This window comes from Lagenorhynchus albirostris, chromosome 16 (genome assembly GCF_949774975.1).
Source record: "Lagenorhynchus albirostris chromosome 16, mLagAlb1.1, whole genome shotgun sequence".
Lineage (NCBI taxonomy): Eukaryota > Metazoa > Chordata > Mammalia > Artiodactyla > Delphinidae > Lagenorhynchus > Lagenorhynchus albirostris.
In genome coordinates, this window is record NC_083110.1 from 22701188 (window position 1) to 22726687 (window position 25500).

The following is a 25500-nucleotide window of genomic DNA, read 5'->3' on the forward strand; positions in this document are numbered from 1 at the left end:
ACTGCACAGTGAGCTTTTAGCAGGGGTCAGCAAAACGTCCTTTCATTCCTTTGTGCCTGCGTCTTCTGCTTGATATGAGGTGGTGTCCTGTCATCAGTGGGGTTTGTTCTGTGAGTTGGTAGAGCTGCTAACTGTAAACACTCCCACAAGCTATAGCCACAAATAGCTTGACCTTTCGCTTTCCTGGCCCCAGCCATAGAAGAACAGTTGGGCACCCATTTAGTACAGAGGATGCTCTAAAGCCCTGGGATAGGATTTTACTCCCAAGAACTTAAGTTTGGTAGTGGAAGTGGGGTTTCAAATGTCTGGTTCCAAAGGCTAAGGCCTTGACCCAAAGCTAAGAGCGCAAAGACCCCTAGATGGTATGAAGGATGGTGCCCCTGGGGCTCCAAAGACCAGAGCTCAGCTCTTGGCCCTGCCACTCCTAGCTGTAGCATCAGGCCGCTAGGCCTCACTGGGGTCTCATTTAGGAAAGAGGATGGTACAAAAATTGACCTCACAAGGCCTCCCCAGCTCTACTGTTTTCTAAGTAGAGTCAAATGCAGAATCCTATTGCGATTCTGAATTGTGGGGAGGGCAGGTTATTTCCGCTCCAGGGAATGAGCAACTGGATCAGTTTTGTTGCTGAATCGGGGCATTGAGGTTTCTCAGGCCCAGGCCTGGCTCTAGCCTAGCCAACCCCTTCCTGGGCCAGGATTACTACCTTGACTCAACCAAGTCAAGTTTGAGTCCCCTCTAAACAAGTATTCCCATAGATTGGAATCATTTTTCCTAAGGTTGGAGCATTAGTCTATGGGCTTCTTAGGAAAGCAGGGTAAGTTTACTGTGGACTGACATTCCCAATAAAATGGTCCCCTCGCCTTGCCAAACAAAAAAAGTACAGCCCCTGTTTTGGCAGTGCTCAATGAGGCCAGCTGGCGAGAGAAAAGAAGAATCACAGAAAGGCACTAGGATCCGCCTGCTTTAATTTCACAAGATGAGGTTGAGCAGTGAATTACTCACCGGAGGTCACACAGCTTCTCAGTGGCTGAGCTGCGACCATAACGCAAGTCTGCCACCCAGGGCAGTGTCTTCACCGCTATGGATAGGAAGCCCAGGGGCCTCATTAATAGCACGCATTGACAGACTGAGGTGAACTGTCGAGAGAGCTTTAGACTTGGATGGATTGTGCCCGCCAAAGCAGACTGATTTGGGGACGCCCCAGGGCTCCAGCTTCTGTAGTCCAACATGGCCAGTTCTCTTGGACGAGTTCCTGCCTCGCCCTTCAAAGGCACCAGCTGGCCTAGGAGAACTATACAATGGCTTTATTGTATGTACAACTCATTAGCAGAGATCCACTCTGCGGGGGCTCCCTGACCCAGCCTGAGGCAACCAAAGCCAATGGACTTTTTTAATTTTACATAGTGATACTTAATCTTCAGGCGGCAAGGGTGTGGGTGAGTGTATGTCAAAGGCCACTTTTGAGAATACACAAAAGTTAAATACAACCTTGTCCCACCTCAAAAATAAATGCACATATGCTCCAGCTCTTGCATGCAATTTCCGGGGGATCATGGGTTGAAAAAAGTCAGCTAAAGGACTCTTGCACTAGTGCTTTCACGTGCTACTGTCTGTTCAGCAAAGAGAAAACCCAGCAAGCCTGCTTCACAGGCTTCCTCCTCCCTCTCCTCTGTGCTCAACCAGACCCCACAGAGCCTTCAAGGACAGGGTGGCAGCCCTTCCTCCTTAGGTCTGGTGGACAGAGGGACTTTTCCCCCTCTTTGTTTCTCCTCATTGGATTAGATGGTTATCTTGTCTTCTAGGAGCTTCCCAACCTTCCAGGGTACAGGCAAATCCAACACACCTACAGGAGCTCCTCAAAGGCACCCACATTCTTCCACAATCATGTCTTTATGATGGTCTAGAAGGACTCGGCCATTGTCCACGTACAGCATACTCAAGGGCTTGGTCTTCACTGGGGCACAGCAGGTGGAAGGGACTCGGTGGGGTTGGTACCGTTTCAGCAGACTCTGTGAAAGGGAGGACAGGGGTGTCAATTCACATCCCAGTGGTGAGGTCAGAATGGTGTCATTTCTGGGTAAAGGGTGAAAAAGTTACAGAGAGTTAAAATCAGTTTCTGGGGGCAAAAATAGAAAATTCTTTTCATAAAGGAATCAGAATGCCAATACATCATCAACTCTAATATCTAAAGGTACGCGGGCCTCTCACCGCTGCGGCCTCTCCCGTTGCGGAGCACAGGCTCCGGACGCGCAGGCTCAGCGGCCATGGCTCATGGGCCCAGCCGCTCCGCGGCATGTGGGATCTTCCCAGACCAGGGCACTAACCCGTGTCTCCTGCATCGGCAGGCGGACTCTCAACCACTACGCCACCAGGGAAGCCCTAAAATAAATTTTTTTAGACAGCCTTTAAACAGAAGATTCTAAAAGCTGTATCTGGGTAGAGCAGTAGGTAACATATGTTCTCCTATTGTTCTAGTCTAGAGTGAATACCAACTTTAAAAATCTTCCAAGAAACTCCTGGTTTAGTTCCAGAAATATGAAGAAGAGAGTCATGCGGAAATTCTTGTGGGATTTGCTTTGTTTCCCAGAGAAGGGTAAACAGAGTCAACGGGAGAAAAGGTAACAAGCCCTTGGCATTCTGGAACTGGGCCCTGTCCCTGTGGTCCAGTGGTGGCTTTTTGGGTCAGTGTTAGATTTGGTGACTGGGACTATCTGGGTCTCTGGTTCCCTCTGATCGTGCTGCAGGTAGGCTGGTGGACAGAAGTGGGGCCTGGGAGAGACTCAGGAGGGCCTGTGCCCAGGACAGGTCCTCTAGGATACCAGCCCCCACCACTGCCTCCCTCTCACGAGCTCAGCTCACATTCTCCCCAGAGCCTCTGGACCCTGCCTGAGGCTTGGCATGGAGGATGTATACTACAGGTCCAAGAGATTCTCAGTCTAGGCCTCATAGAGTGAAAATAAAAACACTTTGATCCCGTGTGACCTTTGAGAGCAGGTCAGGACCACCATATATAAGCTCTCTTCTCTGCTTTCTCCACCTCATTTTCCTTCCATTCCTCTCCCTCCACCACCTTCTAGACCATAGGCTGATTAGTGGCACCTGGTGGTAGCCTCTGGCTTTATTACTTCTGCAAAATGAGTGTCCAACTCCTGTTTTTAGGCAGCAGAAGTACAGTGGCTGGAACAGTAATATCTCTACCTTGGCCTCATAAACGCGGCCCCCATTGCATTAATGAGTTACAGACTTCTAGTAATGGTAAGACAACATTATACCTGTTACCTGCTAACTGTTGATACTACACATGTGGTATGCATATCATCTCATGTAACCCTAGAAGTAAGGCATTGCTATCCCCATTTTACAGATGAGGAGACTGAGGCTCAGAGAGAGTAAGCAACTTGATCAATATCACATAGCTAATGAGTAGGATTCAAACCCAGGCCTGTCTATTCCCAAACTCCAAATTCTGAACTTCCTTTCCTAGAATGTCAGGGCAGTGGGAGGAACTGAGACCCTCCAGTCTACACACTCCACCCCTAATTTTTTTAAATTTATTTTATTTATTTATTTTTTTTCCACCCCTAATTTTATGACAGAAGGAAAAAGTACCAGGAAAGCAGTGTGTTTAGGGTCACCTGACAAGGCATGACTCCATGTAGGCTCTCTGAGGGTGTTATCATTGGTCATCTCTATATCCTTAACACCTGTCACAGAACCTGGCACATTGTAGGTGCTCGAATAACTGGCATGAATGAACACACTAACCTAACAGCAAAGCCAGTGTCCTGATCTGGTAGTAAGGACAATTCTCCCCCACAGCTTACCACCTCCCCTCCCCAGGCCTTGGCATCACACCTGGATGTATGCGTGGTTGGTTGGATGGAACTCTTCCCCCACGGGGTTAGGACACTCGCCCTCACAGCGATAGGCATTGTACTGCTTGGGGTAGATGATCCAGGAGCCCCATCCGATCAGGTTGAAGTCCACCTGGAACTTGACCTTCCGACACAGTTGGTTTCTGTCCTGCAAGTGATATCGACGGTGCCTCCTGGCCCTCTCCCGGGAGAGCTGTCCCTCCTGGACCCGCCAGGAGCTCTCAGCTTCCCACAATAGGGTGGAGCCACCCAGCCGCTTCCGCTCCGGGGAGAGGTTGGAATAGAGCATGAGGAGCACATTGGTGACAGGTGATGTGGGGGGCTGCCGCCAGCACTCTCCAGCCAAACTGGACATCTGCTCCCTCAGCTCCCCAGGGTGCTTCAGCCACTTGGAGAGTGGCCTGGTCACCTCTAGGACCATGCTGCCTGAGGAAAAGGTAACCTGGGACAGAGTGACAGTGAACAGGTCCATTCGAAGATGTTCTGGGCAGTTGGGTGGGTCCTTATCCTCATTCAGCTTTGGCTGGTGGAAAATCTCAATTGAGAGTGGGACATCAGGAGTAAGGGCCACAGGGCTGGACAGCTGCAGCCGGAGCTCGGCCCATGCCAGATCCTCTTCTTGGCCCAGGAAGGAGAAGTCGAAAGCAAAGGTCCAGTTCTGCCCATCCACCTCCACATCTGGGTGAGAAAAAAACAGAAGGAAGCAGGTGAGTGGGGGCCTCCTGCAAACTCAGTTGGTATAACAACCACCATAGCTCATGACTGAGCCCTTACCTTATATGAATCGTCACCCTAACCCTATGAGCTGGGCATGTTATTGAACCCATTTTAGAGATGAGGAAAATTGAGGCTCAGAGAAGTTAAATTACCTGCGTGAGGTGTCATTCTTGGAAGGTGGCAAAGCCAAGAATAAGCCCAACTGCAAAGTCCAACCTCCAAATCACTGTTCTGCTGCTCCCCCCTCAAGACACTCCAGAGAACAATTGGTAAAAATTGGATGAGTGCATCTCCTTCTCCCTTCTCCCCTCACACATGCAATCTAAGGACAAGCCCTGAGCTTTCTGACAGAAATCCTGGACTTCCACCCACCCTGTGGCCCGTTTGCCAGGCTTTGTCTTCTCATTGGAAAGGGTGGCCTGTTTTACAGCACAATGAGGTCGATTCACAGATCATAAGGGTTGGAGCTCCCAGGGAGGCATAGGCAACGGAAGCCAAAGACTGGTCACCCTTTCCCCCACCAATTCCTAAAGACAGAGGCAGACACTTCAAGAGTTCTTGGCAACCTTACAAATAGGTTTCTAAAGACATCCTAAGCTTGACTGTGCGCTGACCTTGCACTTTTCCACCCAGTAGTCTCTCCTACCTACCTGCAGGGCGCTCACCCTTTCCCACTCCAGGTCATCCACACACCAGGGCAGACACAGCAAGCACACACCCAAGACAATTAAACCCATCCTGAATGAAAAGGAATGGGGAAGCACATTCCATTCATTTTAGTTCTGGACTAATGTGGTCTGATGTCTGGGAATAGCACATATTGGTGGATGTTTCAGGTCAGCTAAAAGTGATCTTTAACTTTTTTCAAGCCCAGTTTCATCTTTGCAGTGGGAATAGTAATGCCCTACCCTTCCCTGCATTGTCATGAGGACCCAGGGAAATGAAGATGTTTCAAGGTCTATTGCTAAATAAAAGGCAGAGGTTATTCATTAGAAATAAAAACAGTAACCCTTTGGTTCTTTGTCTCACAGAACATCTTTGGTCAGATAGTTAGTGGATTTCTCTGGGAAGTCCAGCTTGCATTAGAAGGGGGTAATTCCCAGCTTCAGCATCCTGAAGCTTCTCCCAGCCCATCCCTAGATGTTCTTTTTCACTTAATTTCCACTTCCCTTCTCATTAGCACCTGCAGGAGGCAATAACCGGCCCCTGACTAGCAACTCCCCAGAGGTGTGGGGAGGAGGCTGACACCACCCACTACCCTTCGCAGCACCGCCCCGTGACGTGTAGCAACTCTGCTACAGCTCCGCCTACACCAGGACTTAAAACACTATCTCAAGTATCCACAAATGGCTTTTTAAAGGCATTCCAGCTCAGTGTTTAAGAGGAGGGACCCGGTGTCTCTGGTGATAGATCAAGTTCTGCCACTTGCTGCCACACTGGGCAGCCAGCTTTCTCTGGGCCTCAGTTTCCCTCTGGGTAAAAGGGAGATGGTAACAGTATCCACCTCACAGGGGTGTTGAGATTTACTGAGATAATGTGTGTAAAGTGCTTTGCCCAGCACAACCACCAAAGTGCAATAAACGGCCATCATCAACTGCCTCTTATTATTACCCAAGTCCAAGTTAGAAATGCAGATGTCCAGGCAGTGAGGGACCTGGACAGGGGAACAAAGTCATCTGCTGCTGGGATGGCAGTGTGGGTGCAGGGGCAGGGAGGAGGATACTCCTTCCTGCTGGAAGAGTCTGAGACCCCACTAGCCTACCTGCAGCCAAGGGCTCCCCAGGACACAGTGCTAAAAGGTTTTCTTAGATCTGGCTCTGGTTCATCTTAGAATAATGGGGAGGTCTAATCTTTGAGGGTCACCAATGCCTGATAAAAGCCAAGAATGCTCTCCCCAGAAAAACTGCATTTCCTACTAACACAATAAATGTGATTTGGGGGTGGTTATAAGAAAGGGGTTCATGGACACCCTGAAACCCATCCACAGACTGAATGCAGACTTGGCCACACGGGCCCCAGTGAAATCTCGACCCACTTCCAATTCTAAAGAAGGAAGGGCTCATGATCTTGGGTTCCTTTCCCCTCAAACAGGGTGTTGAGTTAGAGTCACAGACTCTGTAGAAAAAGAGGGTGAGTGTGACACCGAGTTCCCACCCTACATTATTATAAATTATGAGGGTGATTACCATTAACTGCTTCCCTCATGCCAAGTGTTTTATAAGCCTTGTCTCCTTAAATCCTCCCCACCTTTATCACCATTTTGCAGATGAAGAAACTAAGGTCCAAGGTGAAGATGGCTAAACAGTGAAAGACACAAGACACGGATGCACACCTGATTTGGTTAGATTCCAACACCCATTTCCCCTTATCCTGTGCAGCTTACAAATAAACCTGAGATGGAAAGGTACCACGCTCACACAAATGAGGTAGAAAGAAAGCCGGGCACTTAATTTTTACAAACGGAGAGGAGACTAGAAAAGTCAGCTGATGTGCCGGGGACACATGGGGAATTGGGAAGCAGGGTTTGAGGGACCAGACCCAGTTTCCCAGACTGTCAAATCACCACAAACCTTCCAGAACTCTCTGGAAGGAGGGAGTGAATTGGAAAAGTGCGCCTCCCACTCTTTGCTCGTCCACCTACCCCCCAACCCCAACTTTCTGGCAGGGTAGAGCACTCCAGTAATTTTCAAATTGCTCCGCCCCCCGTGTGTCCCTAGTCTGACTAGTCCCCATATGACCCTTCCGGAGACGGTCACTGGCCGTCTGACCCCAGACGCGGCTGGCCAGGGAGCTAGGAGCCCCCACCCCCAGATCACAAGGGGCTGGCGGGTGGCCGTCAAATCAGATTATCGGATGTGGATTTCGCCCGAACTCCGGGGAGGGCCGTCTGGCCCCGGCAGGCAGAGAGAGGTGCAGGCAGGCAGGGGCCACCCCGGGCGCTGGGATGTGGATTGCCCGGAGTAGAGGAGCCCCGCGGGAAGGGCTCCCTCTTCTCAACATCTGCCTGCGCCCAGTGCCCAGAACGCACGCTGCCCCATCCTCGCGGCTGATACTCTCAAGGTCACCATGGGAGTGACCTCGCCCGCTCCAAATCTAGGCCCCGAGCCCGGTGTCGTCCGGGACACTGACACCTACCCAGCCTGGGCTGGATGACCCAAGCCTGCCGCAGTTCTCGACTTCGGGGCATTTCATCTCTAATCCATAATTTCTGAAACCTAATCCCTGATGTCACATGCTTGACACCCTATTTCGAACCTCAGTCTCAGCCGGAGACACTCCCAACGCCAGACCCCGGAACGCCTTCACCCTCACGCGCGAAAAGGAAAAAAAAAATTTTTTTTGACAAGACAAAATAATTGTAGCAATAATAACGACCATACATTACCATGCCTGGTTGTGTGCTAAGCGTTCTATGTGCGTTGTCCGTAGCCCTCGCCAGTCCAATAAGGGAGGCACTATTATCCCTATGCTACAGATGTGCAAACCGAGGCGCCCGGAGATTACAGTAGTTTAAGACGGCACAGATAAGCAGTGGCACAATCAGTCTTCCACCCTATAGTCCCGCGCTTTACCCACCCTAAACAAGACCGGAACGCAGAGATCTCAGTCCGGGACACACCCCGGGTGCCACCAACCCTGTCTCCCGAGCCAAGGCAGACGCCGAGACACCGTCAGCCCCAGCCCCTGAACGTGCCCTTCAAGCGTGCGGATACGTTTTCAGTGGCACGTCTCCGGCATGATGCCGCAGCCCCTGCCCCTCCAGCCCTCTCCTGGAGTCCCGCGCGGGAGCGCCCAAGGCGCGCCGGGGGTCCAGCCGAGCCGGGCGGGGCGGGGCGGGGCGGGGCAGCCTACCTTGCGCCTGCAGGCTACGTATGATGTCCGCCCGGAGCAGCGGCTCGCGGTACAGGCTCAGCATATAAGCAAGAGGGGATGGCGACGAGGGCTGCCCCCACGTTCGAAGGGGCACCGGGGCTACCATCGTGGCGCCCGCCTGGAGGAGAGCCCACCAGACTTGCAGGAGGAACAACAGCAGGCTGTGGGCGTGCATGGTGGGGTGGCGGGGCCCAAGGCCAGCCTCCGTCCCTTATATCCTGGGCCTTCGCGGGCGCCCCGCCCCTGCCCTTCCTCCCTAGGGGAAGCTTTCAGGTCGGATAACACCCCCCCAGCCCAGCCCCCGTCACCGGGGGTGGCCCCCAGAGGGACCACCTGCTGGGGGCGAGTGAGACCTGAGCCTGGTAGGGAGGAGACCTGAAAAACTGGAGGAGCTGTTAGGTCCAGGGACCGTCTAGTTTGCCCAGTCTGGACACCCTGGCACTCTGCTACTCCAGGCTTTTTTTCCAAGACACAGCTGGCTTGTCGCAGGCAAACTCCCAGGTCAGAAGGATGGCTTCCTTACTCTCCCCCACCTGGGGTCCCTGCCCTTTCCTCTTCCTCCAGGTTCCAAATAGATGTCTGGCTCAACCAGGAACAGAGAGAATGAAAGCTGTGTCTCCTGGAGGCTCTCGGGCAGGGTGCAGCTCCACACTGGCCTGGGAGGCTTCAGCCCAGTCCGGCACCGTGCAGCCTTCCAGGACACTGTACAGATGGCCTCTGGGAGCAACCCCTGCCTTATACGGCAGGGCCTGTCTGGAGAGCTAGCCTCTGAAAAAATACTGGGTACTGGGAATTGCTGGAACAAAAAAGATGAGTGCCAGACAAAGGTCCATGGGGACCTGCTTCAAATATTGAAGCGCTCTCCTGGAGAAAACAGAGGACAGGAGTGACCAGGATGAATGACAGACTTCTCCACTGGAAAAGAAAGTGCTCAGAAGCTGGAGCCGAGGGCATAGCTAACGGGGTGAGTGGAGCGCCTGTGGTGGTATCAGGGTCTTCCTTCACAGGTTCACATCACCCCAGGGGTTTCAGGAAAAAGGTGTTGCCTGTGTCATCCATGTCCTGCAGTCCCTGCCTCCCCTGGCAGTTACCCTGGAGACCTGGGTTTCAGCTCAGGACCTCTCACTTTCCTCTCTCTGGGCCCTGCTTTCCTCACCTACACAAGAGTGGTCCTTGTCTGGGCTCTCTTCAGGTGCAAAGTCAGGTTGAAGCTGAAATTACCTTTAAAGAAATGTAAATCTCTGCCCCTTGTTCAGGCCCCAGCTATTTTCTGCAACACTGGAGGGCTCTTTATGCTCTCGCCCTCGCCCCCTGGTCCTTTCCTAGCCCTGACATGCACATTAGCAGCTGGCCAGCATTTACCGAAACACTACGTGCCCCGCACACCTAGGCTTCTTCCACAGGATGCCTCCAGCTCCAAAGAACCACACGCTCAGCCCTGAGCAGGTGTTAGTGGAAGGAGGCCCAGCAGGCTCAGCTAGGAGCTCCAAACCCGTGTCCAGGTGGAAGCCGGCCCAGCCAGCAGGAAGGGGCCTTGCCTAGGAGAGATGTGGGTTGTAGACCTGTGCTGACCACGGGACCGGGACAATATGCTCAGCCAGACGACTGTTAGTTCCTTCTAAAGCTGGGGACTGTCTTGTTCATCGTGCTCTCCCTCCAGTACATATCATGGTTGAGACCCAAAGTATCTTAGCTGAGTAAATTAATCAATGAATGGTACTGTGTCTGGACTTGCCTGAAGATAAGTATCACCTGGGGTGTATGTTAAACTACTGATTCCTGAGTCCCAATCCAGGCCTTTAGCATTCGAATTTGGAGAGAGACCTTGGTAATCTACATATTTAACCAGTACCCCTGTGATTCTTATCAGACAACTTTGAGAACCTGGGTGAGCTAGGGTCTAGTTGCAGTTTGGAACCCACCTCTCTGCGTTCAGTTTCCTCATCTGTAAACCATGACTGGAGATACTTCCTTCCATGAAGATTAAATAAAACAAATGCTAAAATGCTTTGCAAGCGCTTAAAACCTGCTGTTTTTGTAAAGCCTTAAGCATACAGATTATTATGGGTGCTCCGTGGTTGTCATTCAACTTCCCCAGCCTGGGGGCTTGCAGCCTGGGGCTTGTCAGTCCCGGCCCTCTGCATCAGACCCCTCCCCAGAGGCAGAAGGTGCCCTCACCCAGGTTATGAATATATAAGTAAAAAACAATGAGAGATTGTGGTCAGACAGAGGTATAGGGGTCAGCCTTCCCCCAAACCTACATGTCCTAGAATCCAGGGGGTCCCTGTTTAAACGGGGGCATTCAGAACGTAGTAGTCTTATCCACCAGGATTGGGGAAGGAACAAAACAGATGATCTCCTTTCTGTGCTGGACCAGAAGCTTCTTGAAATTAAGCTTTATTCATTCTGTGTCCCTCGTACTATGTGGCATATAGTAGGAGCTCAGGAAATATTTCAATTAAAATGACATAATAACAGTAGCTAACGCTTATTGAGCACCTAATGCAGTAGGCATTCTGGTAATCACTGCATTGATTTTATTATCATCCCCACTTCGGGGATGAGAAAACAGAGGCTCAGAGGGAACCCGGTAACTTGCTCAAGGCCACACATTTACAAGTGAAAACAGCCAGTATGTGAAGGATACTGCTTGTTACCCAAACCCATGCCTATAGCCTTGTGGCTTCCCCATAGATGAGAGGATCGACATGGGCCTTGCCCTAAGACTTAAAAAAAAAAACCAACTCTCAAAGTCTTGCTTTTCCCAGGGTCCGGGAGCAGCAGACACAACTCATTTCTGATGTGTATTGGCCCAAAGCCCTGTGGGGACCTGCTCTCTGACCAGCAAGAGGGACCTCTGTCAAAGCCCATTCATCACTGAACTTTCTCCAGCTGCGGCACTCTTCAGGACAGAGGCTAACAGTCATTCTTCTCATTTTTAAAAGGTACTTGTTCATACAGGATCTGTTTCCTGCAAGAAGGACCAGAAGTGCCTCTTCCCAGGAGGGGAATGACACCTTCTCGCTTCCCCTGCCCCAGACAGACTGACCGTCGGATTACCTGACCTGGGAGATAACCTTTCAGGGCCAACCCAGCTGGCTGGAGAGTGGGGAGCAAAGTCCCTCGAAGTTCTCGAATGCTTTCCATTGGGCCGATCTGGACCCGTCCTCCACGTGAGCAACGATATGCAGGGTTAAGTGCTGGGGCTCTGAGGTCAGACTGCTGGAAGGCAGACTCTGGATCCTTCTCTGTCGATACCTGGGCATATTAGATCACTTAGCATCTTGAAGCATTTGCTCCCTCAGCTGTAAAATGGAGATAAAGAATAGTATCGGGCTTCCCTGGTGGCACAGTGGTTGAGAGTCCGCCTGCCGATGCAGGGGACACGGGTTCGTGCCCCGGTCCGGGAAGATCCCACATGGCGCGGAGCGGCTGGACCCGTGAGCCATGGCCGCTGAGCCTGCGCGTCCGGAGCCTATGCTCCGCAACGGGAGAGGCCACAACAGTGAGAGGCCCGCGTACTGCAAAAAAAAAAAAAAAAAAGAATAGTATCTACTTGACAAGAATGCTGTAAGCAGTAAATGTGTGTAAAGTAGTGCTTGGTCATTTGTTTATTCATTCATCGAACAAACCTGCTTATCTAGGAGTCTAAGGCAGGTTACCGGCAAGTGCTAGATTCTCAGGAAGTCAGGGCAGGAAGCCATTTCAGTTCCGCACATATTTAATGAGCATTTCCTATATGCCAGTGTGACACTGGCTGTCTTCGCATATATGTTAGCCTATAGAAGCCTGTGTAATCCTGTTCATCCCTCCCTGAAGCTCTGTAAGGTATGAAAGGCATTTTAGAGATGGGGAAACTGAGGAACAGAGGAATTAAATAGCATCATTATTTTGAAGGTGGAGGGCGTCTGCTTTATCACGCTCCTCCCATGCCTGGCACAGCTCCTGGCACACAGGAACTCAGTAAGGATTTGTCAGGTGATTGAATGAGGTCCATATTCCTGAACAGGTTCCCAGCACATCTCTGCCTTTCACATGCTGCTTCTCCATGCAGCCTCCTGCTGTTTCCTCTTAATCTCCCTGGTGAACTCCTTCTCACCTATCAAGACACAGCTTAAACACTGCCGCTTCCTCTACAAACCTGTCACTAGCTCCCTAGCAATTTGGCAGAGTCCTCTTCTAAGCAGAGTGCCGAGGAGCAGTTGTCCCAGCCCTCATGAGTAACTGCCGTCAGACTGTGAGCTCCCTGGAAGTGCGGACGACTCCTGTCTCCGAAGCCCCAGCCCCCGCTTCCTAGCTGACCATTGCTTGCTCTGATCCTCAGCTTGATGCAGTCCTGCAAATGGCAGAGGCGGGACTAAGCACAGGCTTCTGGCTTCCACCTCCAGTACTTGGTGCCCTTCCTGTACCCCTCACTGCTGGTCTTGGAGGGCCCATCTAGGTGCCTCTACTGGGCACACGTGGCTCTCTCTGTGATCTGGAGATAGAGACCTCAGCCTTCCAATACAATCCCCTTGTACCCCAAATGCACTCTGGCCCCATGGAAACACCCACCTGCTGCAAAGTTCAGAGCTGTTCTGGCTCTGCCCAGAATGATTTTTACCTCCTCTTCATTCACACAAAATACACCTATTTATCCCACAGAATCCAGCTCAAGGGTCTCCTCTTCCACGTGGTCTCCTTCCCCCTTCAGGCTCTGGTCCCTGGAGCCCCTAGGAGTTTTCCACCAGGAGCCTGCTGCTGGCTGGCTCTGTATTCCGCAGTGTTCAGCAAAGGGCCTGGCCTTGGTAGGTAGAGCTTGCAAATCTGCCTGCAGACCACCTTGACTGATCCACAGTGCTTTGTCTGCTCCCAACAGCATTTTGAAAGGTTTTTATTTAAATCACCAATACTGAAAGTTCATAAGAGTTTGCAGAAAATAGTTTGTTTTCATCATTTAAGAAATGGAAAGGGCTAGGCCCTCATTTTAACAAAGCGAGCATTCCCTTAAGCTGAATAGGATCTGCTTCCTTTAGGCAGGGTCTGTTCTCTAAGGAGCGGCACAGTCCCCACCACTCCTTAACTTACTGCACCCATGTGCCTGGCCCTAAAGACAAATGAGTTTGAGACACTTGCTGTATATTGGATGAGAGTAAGACACTCCGGAATCAGTTTGGAAGTGCAGGCTCGAGATTTGCCCACCCCGTTGTCCTTCTCCAACTAACCCATGGATTGTGGGTACCTGGCCCAGGCTGGATGAAATAGAAATAATCTATTATTTAATAAGAACTTACCATGGGAGTTCCCTGGTGGTCCAGTGGGTAAGACTCTGCGCTCCTGATGCAGGGGACAGGGGATTGATCCCTGGTCAGAGAACTAGATCCCGCATGCATGCCACAGCTAAGAGTCCTCATGCCACAACTAAAAAGAAGATCCCATGTGCTGCAACTAAGACCCAGCACAGCCTAAATAAATAAATAGTTCAAGTCACTTATTGGGCTTCCTTGGTGATGCAGTGGTTAAGAATCTGCCTGCCAATTCAGGGGACACAGGTTCCAGCCCTGGTCTGGGAAGATCCCACATGCCGTGAAGCAACTAAGCCCACAAGCCACAACTACTGAGCCCACGTGCCACAACTACTGAAGCCCGTGCGCCTAGAGGCCGTGCAGAGAAGCCACTGCAGTGAGAAGCCCGTGCACCACAACGAAGAGTAGCCCCCACTCACCTCAACTAAAGAAAGCCTGTGCGCAGACCCAACCCAGTTAAAAATAAATAAATAAAAATAAAATTTAAAAAGTCAGTTATTAATAAGTACTTACCATAATGTGCTTGAATTATCTAAGTTACCCTTCCTATCACTCCCATGAAGCAGACTGGATATTTACTTCCATTTTACAGGTGTGAAAACTGAGGCTCTGTGGAGTTAAGCCCCTTGTCCAGGATGGAATGCTTGCAAACGGTAAGGCTGCGATGGATACTCAGTCATTCTGACTCTGGAAGCCAGACTGGATATTGCCATGTCCCCACATGGTCATTTATTATCTCCCTTACAGAAGGGGCCTTTCCCCTGCCTAAATGGACCTCCTGCCCTCCATCAGGTCACCCTGTTCATTTCCTCCACAGCACTTCCCTGGTTGGAAATTAAGTTGTTTACTTTGGTACTGTTTGTTTATTTTTTGTCTGTTCCCCTTCCCCAGCACTGGGCTGTCAGCCAGACTCCTGTCTGTTCAGTTCACCACTGAACCCCCATTGCTTAGCACAGTTCTCAATTCTAGGACTCAGTACGTATATGTTGAAGGAATACATTTAACCCAGTCCCTGGACTGGGGGACACAGAGGTAAGAAGGCGGGGATAGGGGAGTCCCTTCTCCTCCAGTGGCCACCAAAAGGGTATGAGCCCCGCAGGTCACCAGCTTCCTCCGGTTTCAAGTTCTTCACTCTCCTGCGCACATGTGGGATCCATAGTAGGTGCCAGTAAGTGCTCGGTACACCTGCTTTGGCTTGCAGATGTCTCGACACCAGCAAGGAAACGCCTTCCTGGCCCTTGTAGCTCCTCGTGAACAAGATTCACGTTATTGCACCTTCTGCGTGCATCGCTCACGCTGCCCTCTCGCCTCCATCCTCTCCCCTGATCCTTGCAGGAGCTGAGGGACCTGAGCAGGGCTGGTCTCTCCCTCCCAGAGAGCGACTGGCCCGAGACGGTAGAACTGGTAAGGGCCAGGCCTGTCTGACTCTAAATCTCTTGCTCCCTCCAGCTCCCATGGCCAGACTCTCGTCCCAGCCCCTCCTGGGTGGAGCCGAGGCTCGACTTGTGCTTCCCACAGGGTCAGGAGGTGAAGGCTCAGCCTGCCCTGGGAAACAAACAGAGAGACCACCAGGAGGGTCCCTCTCTTCCCACCCAGAAGCTTCTCAGAGATTCCCGCAGCGCAGCCTGCCACCCCTGCCTTCGCCTTCCCACACCGCCCCCCCCCATTTCCCTTCCACAGAGAGTCACTGGTCCTGGAGTTGAGGGGGAGTTTGATGACCCAGCTGAGTCTGGGACTGGGAGAAAGCTCTGTGCCTGTGTACATGCGTGCACGCATGCGTGCTCTGTGTGTGTGTGTGTGTGTGTGTGTGTGTGGAGGGCAAGGAAAAGAATCACTACTAAGAACAAACCCTTAGGGGAGTGCTTCCTGTGGGGGTAAGGAGTGCTTGGGGAGCGCTTACAGTGGACCAGGCACTGACTATGCTAAGAGGTTTATGTGCACTTATTAGCTCAGTGTCTCCCCAAACTGCTTGACCACAATAATCCCCTGGGGCCCTTATTAAAAGTAAAGGGAGTCCCAAAAGTCATAGTGTACTATTTTTAGTGCTCTTTTAAGCTCTAATAGCCTGAAAAATATAAATGATAGAAACTTACAAAAACCATCCTTTGATAGTTTAATTTTTTAAATTCCTTTTACACCTATTTAGTTTTGTGAATTTTAAATAATTAATTAATTAATTTTTGGCTGCGTTGGGATTTCATTGCTGTGCGCTGTCTTTCTCTAGTTGCGGCCAGCAGGGGCTACTCTTCATTGCGGTGTGCAATCTTCTCACTGCGGTGGCTTCTTTTGTTGTGGAGCACGGGCTCTAGGCACATAGGCTTCAGTAGTTGTGGCTCATGGGCTCTAGAGTGCAGGCTCAGTAGTTGTGGCACATGGGCTTAGTTGCTCCATGACATGTGGGATCTTTCTGGACAAGGGCTCGAACCCGTGTCCCCTGCATTGGCAGGTGGATTCTTAACCACTGTGCCACCAGGGAAGTCCCTAGTTTTGTGAATTTTTAATAATACATTTTTAATTTTTTGTTTTAGTAAACATTTGCTATTTTTAAAAAACATTAAAATTAAAATTTCATTATGCAAAATTCAAAACAGTGGATGATTGTATAAACAAATAATGGCATATATCTGTACATTGGAGTACTACCTGACAATAAAAAGGAATGCACTATTGATAAATATAACAAGGATGAATCTTAAATAATGATGCTGAGATAAACAAGCAGACAAAAGACAGTATATACTCTATGATTCCAATCATATAAAATTCTAGAAAATGCAAACTAACGTTTGCAGACAAGCAGATCAGCTGCAGAATGTGGATCAGTGGTTGTCTGGGAGGAGAGGGGAGAGGGAGGATTCAGCAGGAGAATTTGGGGGGTGATAAATATGTTCATTATCTTTTTTTTTGCTGTTGTGGCCTCTCCCATTGCGGAGCACAGGCTCCGGACACGCAGGCTCAGTGGCCATGGCTCACGGGCCCAGCCACTCCGCGGCATATGGGATCCTCCCGGACCGGGGCACGAACCCGCGTCCCCTGCATCGGCAGGCGGACTCTCAACCACTGCGCCACCAGGGAAGCCCTATGTTCATTATCTTGATTGTAGTGGCAGTTGTATACATGTGTCAAAGCTTACCAAAATGCACACTTTATTTGCAGCTGTTGTGTGTCAGTTATACTTTACTAAAGCTGTAAAAATGAACATAAATACAATAAACTTTTAAAATATAAGAATTACTGTCAAAAATTCATATAACTAAATAAACAAAAGAAATTTATTTATTATTTATATTTTTTATTTTTTTTATTTTCCCAAATTTCTTACCATTTAACAAAAGAAATTTAGATAAACTTTGTGTTCTTTGTAAGTTTGTAGCATTTATACTTCTGAAATAGAACTATATTTAATAGAATATTAAGTATATTCGACTAAATATTAAGTATATTCTAATAAATAGTATATTCTTCTGTACTTCTACTACAGCTTAAGAATGCACCAAACTTTAAGGACACCAAAGTCTCATAGGTCTATGGGCTCAGTAGGCCTGGAATGGGACCCAGGAATCCCTGCCCTTCTAGACAGCCTTGTCAGGTAAGATGGAAAACACAGCATCATCTCTTTCTCTTTTCTTCCCTCTCTTCTGTCTTTCCACAGACACACAAGGTAGATGCTTCTGCTGGCTTCTTTCTACAGCTGAGGAGTCTGAGGCTCGGAGAGGCTGGGCAACTTGCCGAAGGTCATGCAGTTAATTGATAGCAGGGCTGGGATTTGGGGCCAGGCAGTCTGACTCCAAAGCCTACACGTGGGGTAAGTCACTCGGGGGACTTGTATTTCCAACTCTCCCACCCCCACCCCGGCGCAAGCCCTGTGCCCTGTTAGTCATTGACCTCAGGGCTAGAGGGATCCCAGGCTGGTGCATCCCCCATTTACATCAAAGAACCCCAGACTTCAAAGGCAGCTTGAAGGGAGATGCACATACCTGGCTGGGTATGCAGGGAAGCCCTGGAGAGCTAATATGATTAACCAGAGACCCAGTGGGGCAGGAAGAGTTTTCATGAAGCAGATAACTCAGTGGAAGCAGTTTGAATCCATTCTCACCCACCATTCACCCTCAGAGCTTTTCATTCTATGGCTACTGGCAGAACCTCCAGACACCTGGGAATTGGGGGTGAGGGGAGGGCTGAGCCAAACCTGTGTCCATTTCATAGATGGAAAAACATGTTGAAAGCCAGCTGTTACCTTTGTGCCGGGCATAGTGCTGAGCGCTTTGGACACATGCCTTATGCACAGCTCTAAGGAGCTCCTTTCACACGTATTCTATAGGTACAATGATTCCCGTTTTACCGATGAGAAAACCGAGGGCTGGATTGCTTAAACACTTGCCCAGGGTCAAGCTGGTGCTAAACAGCTAAGCTGGATTGGAGTCCAAGTCTGTTTCGACCCTAATCATTCTGACTATCTCCTCTGCTGTTTCAGAGCCAGAGGATCAGGGTTTTGAGGCTTGCAGGAGGCTGTGCTTCCTCAGCTCCAGTCTTGGCCACACTGGCTTCCCTCCCCCGGAGACCCCGGCCCAGCCCCCTTCCCAGCCTACTCCTGGCTCTCTTCATTCTTGCCCTCCCCACTCCCACCCCAGCCCTCAGCTCCCCTTTTCCATCCTCCCTGTGGACTACACCCCTAAGAACCGTGTTCCTCCCCCACTGGTAAGAGGGTGCTGCCCTGCTGGGGAGTCCAGTCAAGAAAATTCGCAAAGAGCAGGGTGGGGAGGAGGAGAGGGTATTGGTCTGAATTAGTACCAGTTAGATTGGCATGCGGGAGGGAAGGGGGCGAGGACATTTAGGGCCTCCTCTCAGCTCAACCCAGACCAGCATGTGACCTTGACCAAGCCACATGGCCTCATTGAGACTCAGTTTCTGCATCTGGGATTGTCCCCAGCTCTGTCCCCAACTTGGCTATCCTGGACTTGGTGGAGATCTGAGACCAGTGAGTGGAGGTGTTTCCTAGCATTCAGGTCCTGCACATGTGGGCTTTGCAGCTTCTTCCTCCTCTGTTCATCCCAACCAGTTGATGAAATGTTAACAAAATTTTTCCACTTAGTTCCTTGTATTGTGCTTTTCTGTGTACAGAATTAATGTATATTCACTGTAGAAAATTTACTGCATAACTGTACATAGAGGAAAAGAAAAATCCCCTCTAATTCTGCAATCCATATGTAACCGTGGTTAGCATTTTGGAGTATGTCCTTCCTATCCCCCTTCCCCCGGGGCATTTATGTGCATTTGCATCTTTTACTTAGAACAATCACACTGTGTGAACTGTTCTGTAAACTGCTTCTTTCATGTAAACTGAACATCTTTCCAGGCCAATAAGCACCCTTCACCACTATCTAAGAATAAATGTTGCTTATTTTAAGAGACCACCTCCTCCAGGAAGCCAGCTGAGATTTCTGCAGTCCAATCAGCCCTCTCTCAGGACCCTTATATCATGCCCCCTATTACCCACCTCCTCTTAGACTATGAGCTTTTAGGGGACAGATCTCCTCTGCACCCCTGCACTCAGTGCCATGTGTACAATAGGTGCTAATTAAGGGGGATGAAAAAGTACGTTTCTTATAGAGCTTGCTTTCCCCAGGCAGGTTGATTGTTGTCAGCGGGAGGTGACGGAGGCAAAGGAAAGGAACACTCATGGAAGCTGTGCCCTTCAGCGTGCATGCCTGCCTCTGGCTTTGCTCTCTTGTTTGTGGAAAGGAGTCCTAAAGGGATGTATGCAGGGCGGTGCCCAGTCCCGCCAGCCGCGTCAGGCCGCTGCGCCCGCCTTCTTGGGAAAGCGCTCGGAGGGCGACCTGGGCGACTCGGCCGCCAGCACGCAGAAGGAACAGAGTTGGCTGAGGCGCCAGAGGAAACTGGAGGCAGCGGTGAGTGGCCTGGAGCCCCGTCGTGGGTCCCCAGCGCGGCGGTGGCGGGGTGTCTCCTCCCCAGGCCCCGGTGGGTGTCAGCGCTGCAGGTCTTGCCCATGTGTCGCTGTGCCCACGACTTGGTGCTGCACCTCGGGCAGCTCCCCCGCCCTGGGGGTCTTGCCACTTGGTCCCGGACTGGAGCCCCAAGAAAGAGGGACCCTCTGGAGTGAGCACCCGACCTGGACGTAGCGGTCAGGGATCTGGGTCAGCTGGATGTGTTCCCCTCCCATCTATCCTGTCCCCACCCTGGGCCTACTCTGTAAGCTGGGGCCTCAGGAGGATGTTATGGCGCAGGGCCATCTGCAGAGCCCCGACTTGGTGCCAGGCTGGCTCTGGGGTGCAGGTGGGATAGGTGGGGTGGGTGACCACCACCTTTTTGTGCTCCCCAGCGCTTCTGCCCCTGGACTTACAGAGGGCAGAGCCCCCCACCCCTACCCCCAGGGGAGCCCAGTCCGCAATAGCGACTGTCACAGTTTGTCAGAGCTCACCCGCGACCCTTTGCACGGTTATCTCATTTAGTGCTCGCAACTCTGCACGGTGGGTGCTGAGAGCTGATGTCAGTTGCTTCAGGCGAGGGCAGCCACAGGTGGAGTTCGTTACCTTGAGGCTAATGAAGGGTAAGTTTCACGCCCCTCCAAGGTCCCCAGCTCTAATTTGTATTTGTATTTTTGTGTTCTTTCCTTCAACCCCCCTGTTCCAACAGTATGAGGCTCGGGCCCCATAACATGTGATCTTTCCTGGGTACCTGGCCTCGTCTGCTGTCCCCTGCCACACTGCCCAGGGTGGGGGATTGCCAGAGCCGGGCAGTGCAGGCCTGGCAGGGAGGGAAGGGCGTGCACACCCGTCCGGGGCCCACATGACCTCTGCACAATTCTTGGCTTCCCATGACTCCAAACAGCCTGCCAAGCACCCGGCTCCCCGCCCCCCTAGGGAGCCACTTGGGCAGAGCCCTAGTGTAACCTTGGGCCCCGCTCTGGGGCTCAGTTTCCCTCATCAGAGAAAGGGGTGGTTGTTACAGGGGTGACTACAGAAGCCAGGGTGAAAGTGGAAGGGCAGCAGAAGAAAGAGGCTCTGGAAAGCTGCGGGGTCCTGCAGCCCTGCCTGTGTCCTCCGTGCTCTCCCACCCCCCATGCTCCGGACCAGTTCCCATCAGAGCACTCCCACCATGCCCGTAAAGACAGCCCTTCTTTACAGCCACACACCCCAGTCCCCTTCCAGCTGCTCATCTTCTCGAATTGTCATCGATGGTGCTGCCTTCCCACACTCCCTGCCTCCTGGTCACTCTTCACCTCTGAGAGCGTCTCCCCCCCACCCACCGTGGACACTGCCCTGGCTTGGGTTGTGGGACACTCATGTTGCCACATTGCTTTAGTCCTGCCTGACCTCAAGGCAGCTTTTGACACAGTTGAAACACTCTCCTACCCCTTGACTTTGATGCCACCAAGCTTCCCTCCCACCCCACCCCCTGACCACGCCTGTTCAGTCCTCTGTCCTCTTGGCCTCCTTCCCGTTCTCTAGTGCCCCCCACCCACTCAGCACTGATGGCTCCCTCCCCTCCCTCTACATCCTTCTTCTGGAGGGTCTTGCCCTCCTAAGGCTTAAACCCCACCCGATGCAGATGGTGCCCTGCCTTTCTCTATGTCTGAGTCCAGGACCCACATCCACCACCCACCTGGGCATCTCCCTTGGGCTCCCTCATGGGCTTCTCCAGCTCCCTTCCCATCCAGGACTGAGCTCTTCATGTGCTCCTCACGCAGTGCTCCCACTTCACTCAAGTCCCTACCTCTACTCAAGCCAGACACCCTGATTCCCTCCTCTCCCCGACATCCCAACATCCAATCCAACACTAGCCCCACCGATCCTGCTTTTAAAATCATTCTCTAGAATCCATCTGTCCCTCTCCATCTCCTCTGTCATCACCCTGGTCCCAGCCACCATTTGCTCTGCACTGGCCTCCTGGCTGGTCCCCACAATCCATTCCTCCCAGGAGCGGCAGCTGTGGGTGGGATTGCAGCATTTCCCTCGTTGAAACCCTCAGAGCTCCCCTTGCCTCGGGATCAAATGCAAGCTCCGGAAGCCCGGGCCCTGTGCCTCATGCCTCACTGCCCTCCACCTGCAGCAGGCTTCCACCTTCTTTCAGTTCCTGGAATCTGGTGAGCTTGTTCCCACCTCAGGGCCTTTGCCCTTGCCGTCCCCTCTGCCCAAACGCCCTTTCTCCCACTCTGCCTGGCAAACACCTACTAGCCTTCAAGTCTTTGCTTACATATAACCTCCTTGGAGAGACCTTCCCCCAGCACGCTGTTGGAAGGGGACCCCCTCACAGTCCCTCAGAGCATGTATTGTCAGCTGTGGTTACATCTTTGCTCGGGGGCTGTTGGTTCATGTTTGCCCCCCACCCCCAGCAGACTGTAAGTGCCACAAAGCCTGTTGGGTTTACTGTCTGTGTTGCTCTGCACCCCTGCACTGAGCACGGTGCTAGGCACACGGAGAGCACCTGGGAAACACCTGTTGTGAAGGAGAGGAGTGCCCGGCTGCCCGGGCTCTCCTGCTGCCATCTGTCCAGCAGGTGGCCTCCCAGGGCAGAACTTCATCGGTCCTCTGATTCCAGGACAGCTCCCACTGCGACCCCACAGCCCCCAGTTGGAGATCCAAGCAGCAGGTGCAGGCTCCCCTCTCACGTCTTCCTGCCCCACAGAGCCCTCTGTACTCCGCTCTACTCTTTGAGACTTGGGGCTCCGCATCGTGGTTATGTGTACCGGCATCTCGTGCAGGGGACTAGAGGCAACTTGAAGCCGGAGGCCAGATCACACCTGTTTCTTTTTCCTTGGTGCCTGTGCAGAGCTCAGAAAACTGAATGACCAGTGGGAAAACCAAATGACTCAGTCCCGTGGAGAGGCTCTGCTCCTTATCATTAAGGCTTTGGTGCGTGATTGCTTGGGTTCTAATCCTCACTCTACTGCTTACTCGTTGTGAGACTCTGGGCAAGTTACATAACCACTGTGTGCCTCATTTTCCTCCTTTGTAAAAGTGGGAATAGTTCCTGTCTCATAGGGTTGTTGTGAGACTAGAATGAGGAAATACACAAGTATCTAGCATGGTACCTGGGTGTAGTAAATACTCAGTGAATGACAGCTTTTACTACTGAACAATTCTTTACCCCCTATGGGAATCCCCATTCCAGATGTGGGAGAGACTGTCCGTGCTTGTGCATGGCGCGCACACACACACACACACACACACACACACACACACACACACACACGGAAAAACACAGGAACAACACGTACCTCTCCCAGCTGTGGGCTCAGGCAGGCCAAGGTGCCTCCTTTGCCAGGACAAGGGAGGCCAGCAGATGCCCAATTGCCTTCCTGGCACTGTGTCTCCTGCATTCAGTGCCAGTGGCTTGGCAGGACAGTTGCCATGGCAGCAAGTGACCAGGCCTGCAGACAGGGACGGTGGCTGGCTTTTGCTGAGCTCTCTGTCTCTTTAGAAGGGGTGGTTTCCTGCCAAGGCACAGGCCCTCCTGCTGCCCAGACATTTAGCTGGCATGGGCAGCCTTGGCCACACCCAGAGCCCACCAGTCTCCCTACCCTGGGAACCGGGAGGCTGAGCCAGCCACTTACTCTGGGCGTTCCCTCAGAAGCCCTGGTGAGTTCAGATTGGGCCTGGCACCTCGTAGGCCTGTCTTGTTTGTTTTTGGGGTGAATGAAAGGACAAAAAATGAATTCCCTCTCACCACTTTGAAGAGTAAAATTTTGAGACATAATCTGACCTTCTCTAGAAATGGCCTGCTCATCCCACAAATATTTATTTAGTACCTACTGTGTGCCAGCCATTGCTCCAGGTGGAGCCAAGATTTGAACCCAGCTAGACACCTTCCTGCTCTCAGGGAACTGACATCCTAGTAGGGGGAGAAAGAAAATAAACAAACAAACAGCCAGAACAAAGAAAGTATCAGATAGTGATGGGTGCTGTGTAGAGAATTAGGGTGACGGAATAGTGAGAGAATGAGGGACTGCTTCAGGTGGAGGCAGCAGGGAAGCCCTCTCCGAGGAGGTGGCAGGTAAGCAAAGACCTAAGTGGAAGGAAGGAAGATCTGGAGGAAGAGCATCTTAGGAAGAGGGATCAGCAAGTGCAAACACCCCAAGGAGGGACCACACCTGGCAAGTTTGAGGAACTGAAAGAAGTTAGGCTGGAACTTAGTGGGCAAAGGGGCTGATGAAAATAATGCATAAAGTGCACTGATTTTAAAGTCATAATCTGATGAATTTTCACAGCTGTATTCGTCTATGTAACATATCCAGATCAAGATATAGAACATCCCCAGTGCCCCAGAAGGTTCCCTCAGGCCCCCTCCCAGTCAATGTCCCCCCTCACCCGGAGGTGACTACCGTTCTGCCCTCAATCCTCATAGGCTAGTTTTACCTGTCCTAGGAGTTTGTCTAAATGATGGAATCTGACACTAAATTTTCATTTGGATCTAGCTCTTTTTGTCCATGATGTTGGTGAATTGGTAGTTCATTCATTTTAGTTGCTAGGAAGTATTTCATTAAGACACTACACCACAATTTGTTTTTGTTTTTTTGTAATAATTTTTTAATAGATTTTTTAATTTATTTATTTTTGGCTGCGTTGGGTCTTCGTTGCTGTGCGCGGGCTTTCTCTAGTTGCGGTGCGTGGGCTTCTCATTGCGGTGGCTTCTCTTGTTGCGGAGCACGGGCTCTAGGCATGCGGACTTCAGTAGTTGTGGCACGCGGACTCAGTAGTTGTGGCTCGCGGGCTTAGTTGCTCCGCGGCATGTGGGATCTTCCCGGACCAGGGATTGAACCCATGTCCCCTGCATTGGCAGGCAGATTCTTAACCACTGCGCCACCAGCGAAGTCCCCTGTACCACAGTTTGTTCATCCATTCTTCTCTTGATGGACCTTTGAGTTGTTTGCATATTTTGGGCTATTCTGAATAATGCTGCTAGGAACATTCTTGTAGACAGCATGCTCGAAAAGGTATTATACATGCGCTTTTAGGTATGTTATATACACCAGTGAAGGATCAGCAAGCTCTACCCTTTCATTCTGCAGGTGGAGAAACAGGCCCAGAGAAGGGAATGGACTTGCCCCCAGGTTACCCAGGCAATGAGTGGGTGAGGGGGGATGCTGCTGACCATTTTTGCACCACTTGTGCTAAGCAGAAGGCCCTGGGTCCCTAGGAGGGAAGAGGAAAGAAAAGAAATTTTTTGAGCACCTACTACATTTCAGGCCCTTCACAGGTATTACATCATTTGTGCTAATCCTCAAAGAATACCACCAATTAGGCATTATTGTGCCCATTTTACAGATGGGGGGCCTAGTCTAAGAAGCATATTTATAGAGACGGAATCAGGACTCAGGCAGGCCTGTCTGATTCTAAAGCCTGACCCCTCCATGACATGCTGCCACCCAGGGGAGTGAAGGCTCCATGTGCCAGGGCTGCAAAGGCCGAGGGTAGAACCTGCGGGGAAATGAGAAACTTGAGAGGCTCCTCACCTTAGCAGGTCCCCAGGCAGGATGGGAAGCAGCTGGGAGAAATAGCCTAGGTATTCTGTTTTAAACTGCTGCCAGACCCCAACTGGCCTGCATTTCCCTTCTGAGGACAGCTCAGGGTTGGGTCTGCTCAGTGGGCCTTGTGGTTAACTTGCTCTGTGACCTTGGGCTAGGCACTGCCTCTCGGTGCCTCCGGTACCTTCTAGCTCTGACCTGGGGTTGTGACTGGGGGTCTCCAGGCCTTCACTGGCCTGGCAGGTGCCCTTAGCTCCAGGGCTGC

General features: G+C 51.4%; 1 protein-coding gene across 2 annotated transcripts; it reads right to left on the reverse strand.

Moving 5' to 3' along the window:
* Nucleotides 1–1289: 1289 nt before the first annotated feature.
* On the reverse strand, nucleotides 1290–9106 carry NODAL (nodal growth differentiation factor). Of its 2 annotated transcripts, none has more exons than XM_060125788.1 (3): nucleotides 8999–9106; nucleotides 3856–4553; nucleotides 1290–2009 (listed from the first exon to the last, which is right to left on the reverse strand). In XM_060125788.1, exons 2-3 carry the CDS (start codon nucleotides 4345–4347, stop codon nucleotides 1857–1859), a joined length of 645 nt encoding a protein of 214 aa, XP_059981771.1. In that variant the 5' UTR covers nucleotides 4348–4553; nucleotides 8999–9106; the 3' UTR covers nucleotides 1290–1856. The 2 variants fall into 2 exon arrangements, with proteins under 2 accessions (XP_059981771.1, XP_059981770.1); XM_060125787.1 differs by lacking the exon at nucleotides 8999–9106 and adding an exon at nucleotides 8445–8647.
* Between the last annotated feature and the right edge of the window lie 16394 nt (nucleotides 9107–25500).

Bases quoted from the DNA above. Each gene is read 5' to 3' on its own strand.
- NODAL (XM_060125787.1), bottom strand. From the start codon at position 8,640: ATGCACGCCCACAGCCTGCTGTTGTTCCTCCTGCAAGTCTGGTGGGCT. The intron at 4,554-8,444 runs GTAGGCTGCCCC...TTTCTCACCCAG, and splicing joins ACGTAGCCTGCAGGCGCAAG to ATGTGGAGGTGGATGGGCAG. The intron at 2,010-3,855 runs GTGTGATGCCAA...TCCCTTTCACAG, and splicing joins CCAACCACGCATACATCCAG to AGTCTGCTGAAACGGTACCA.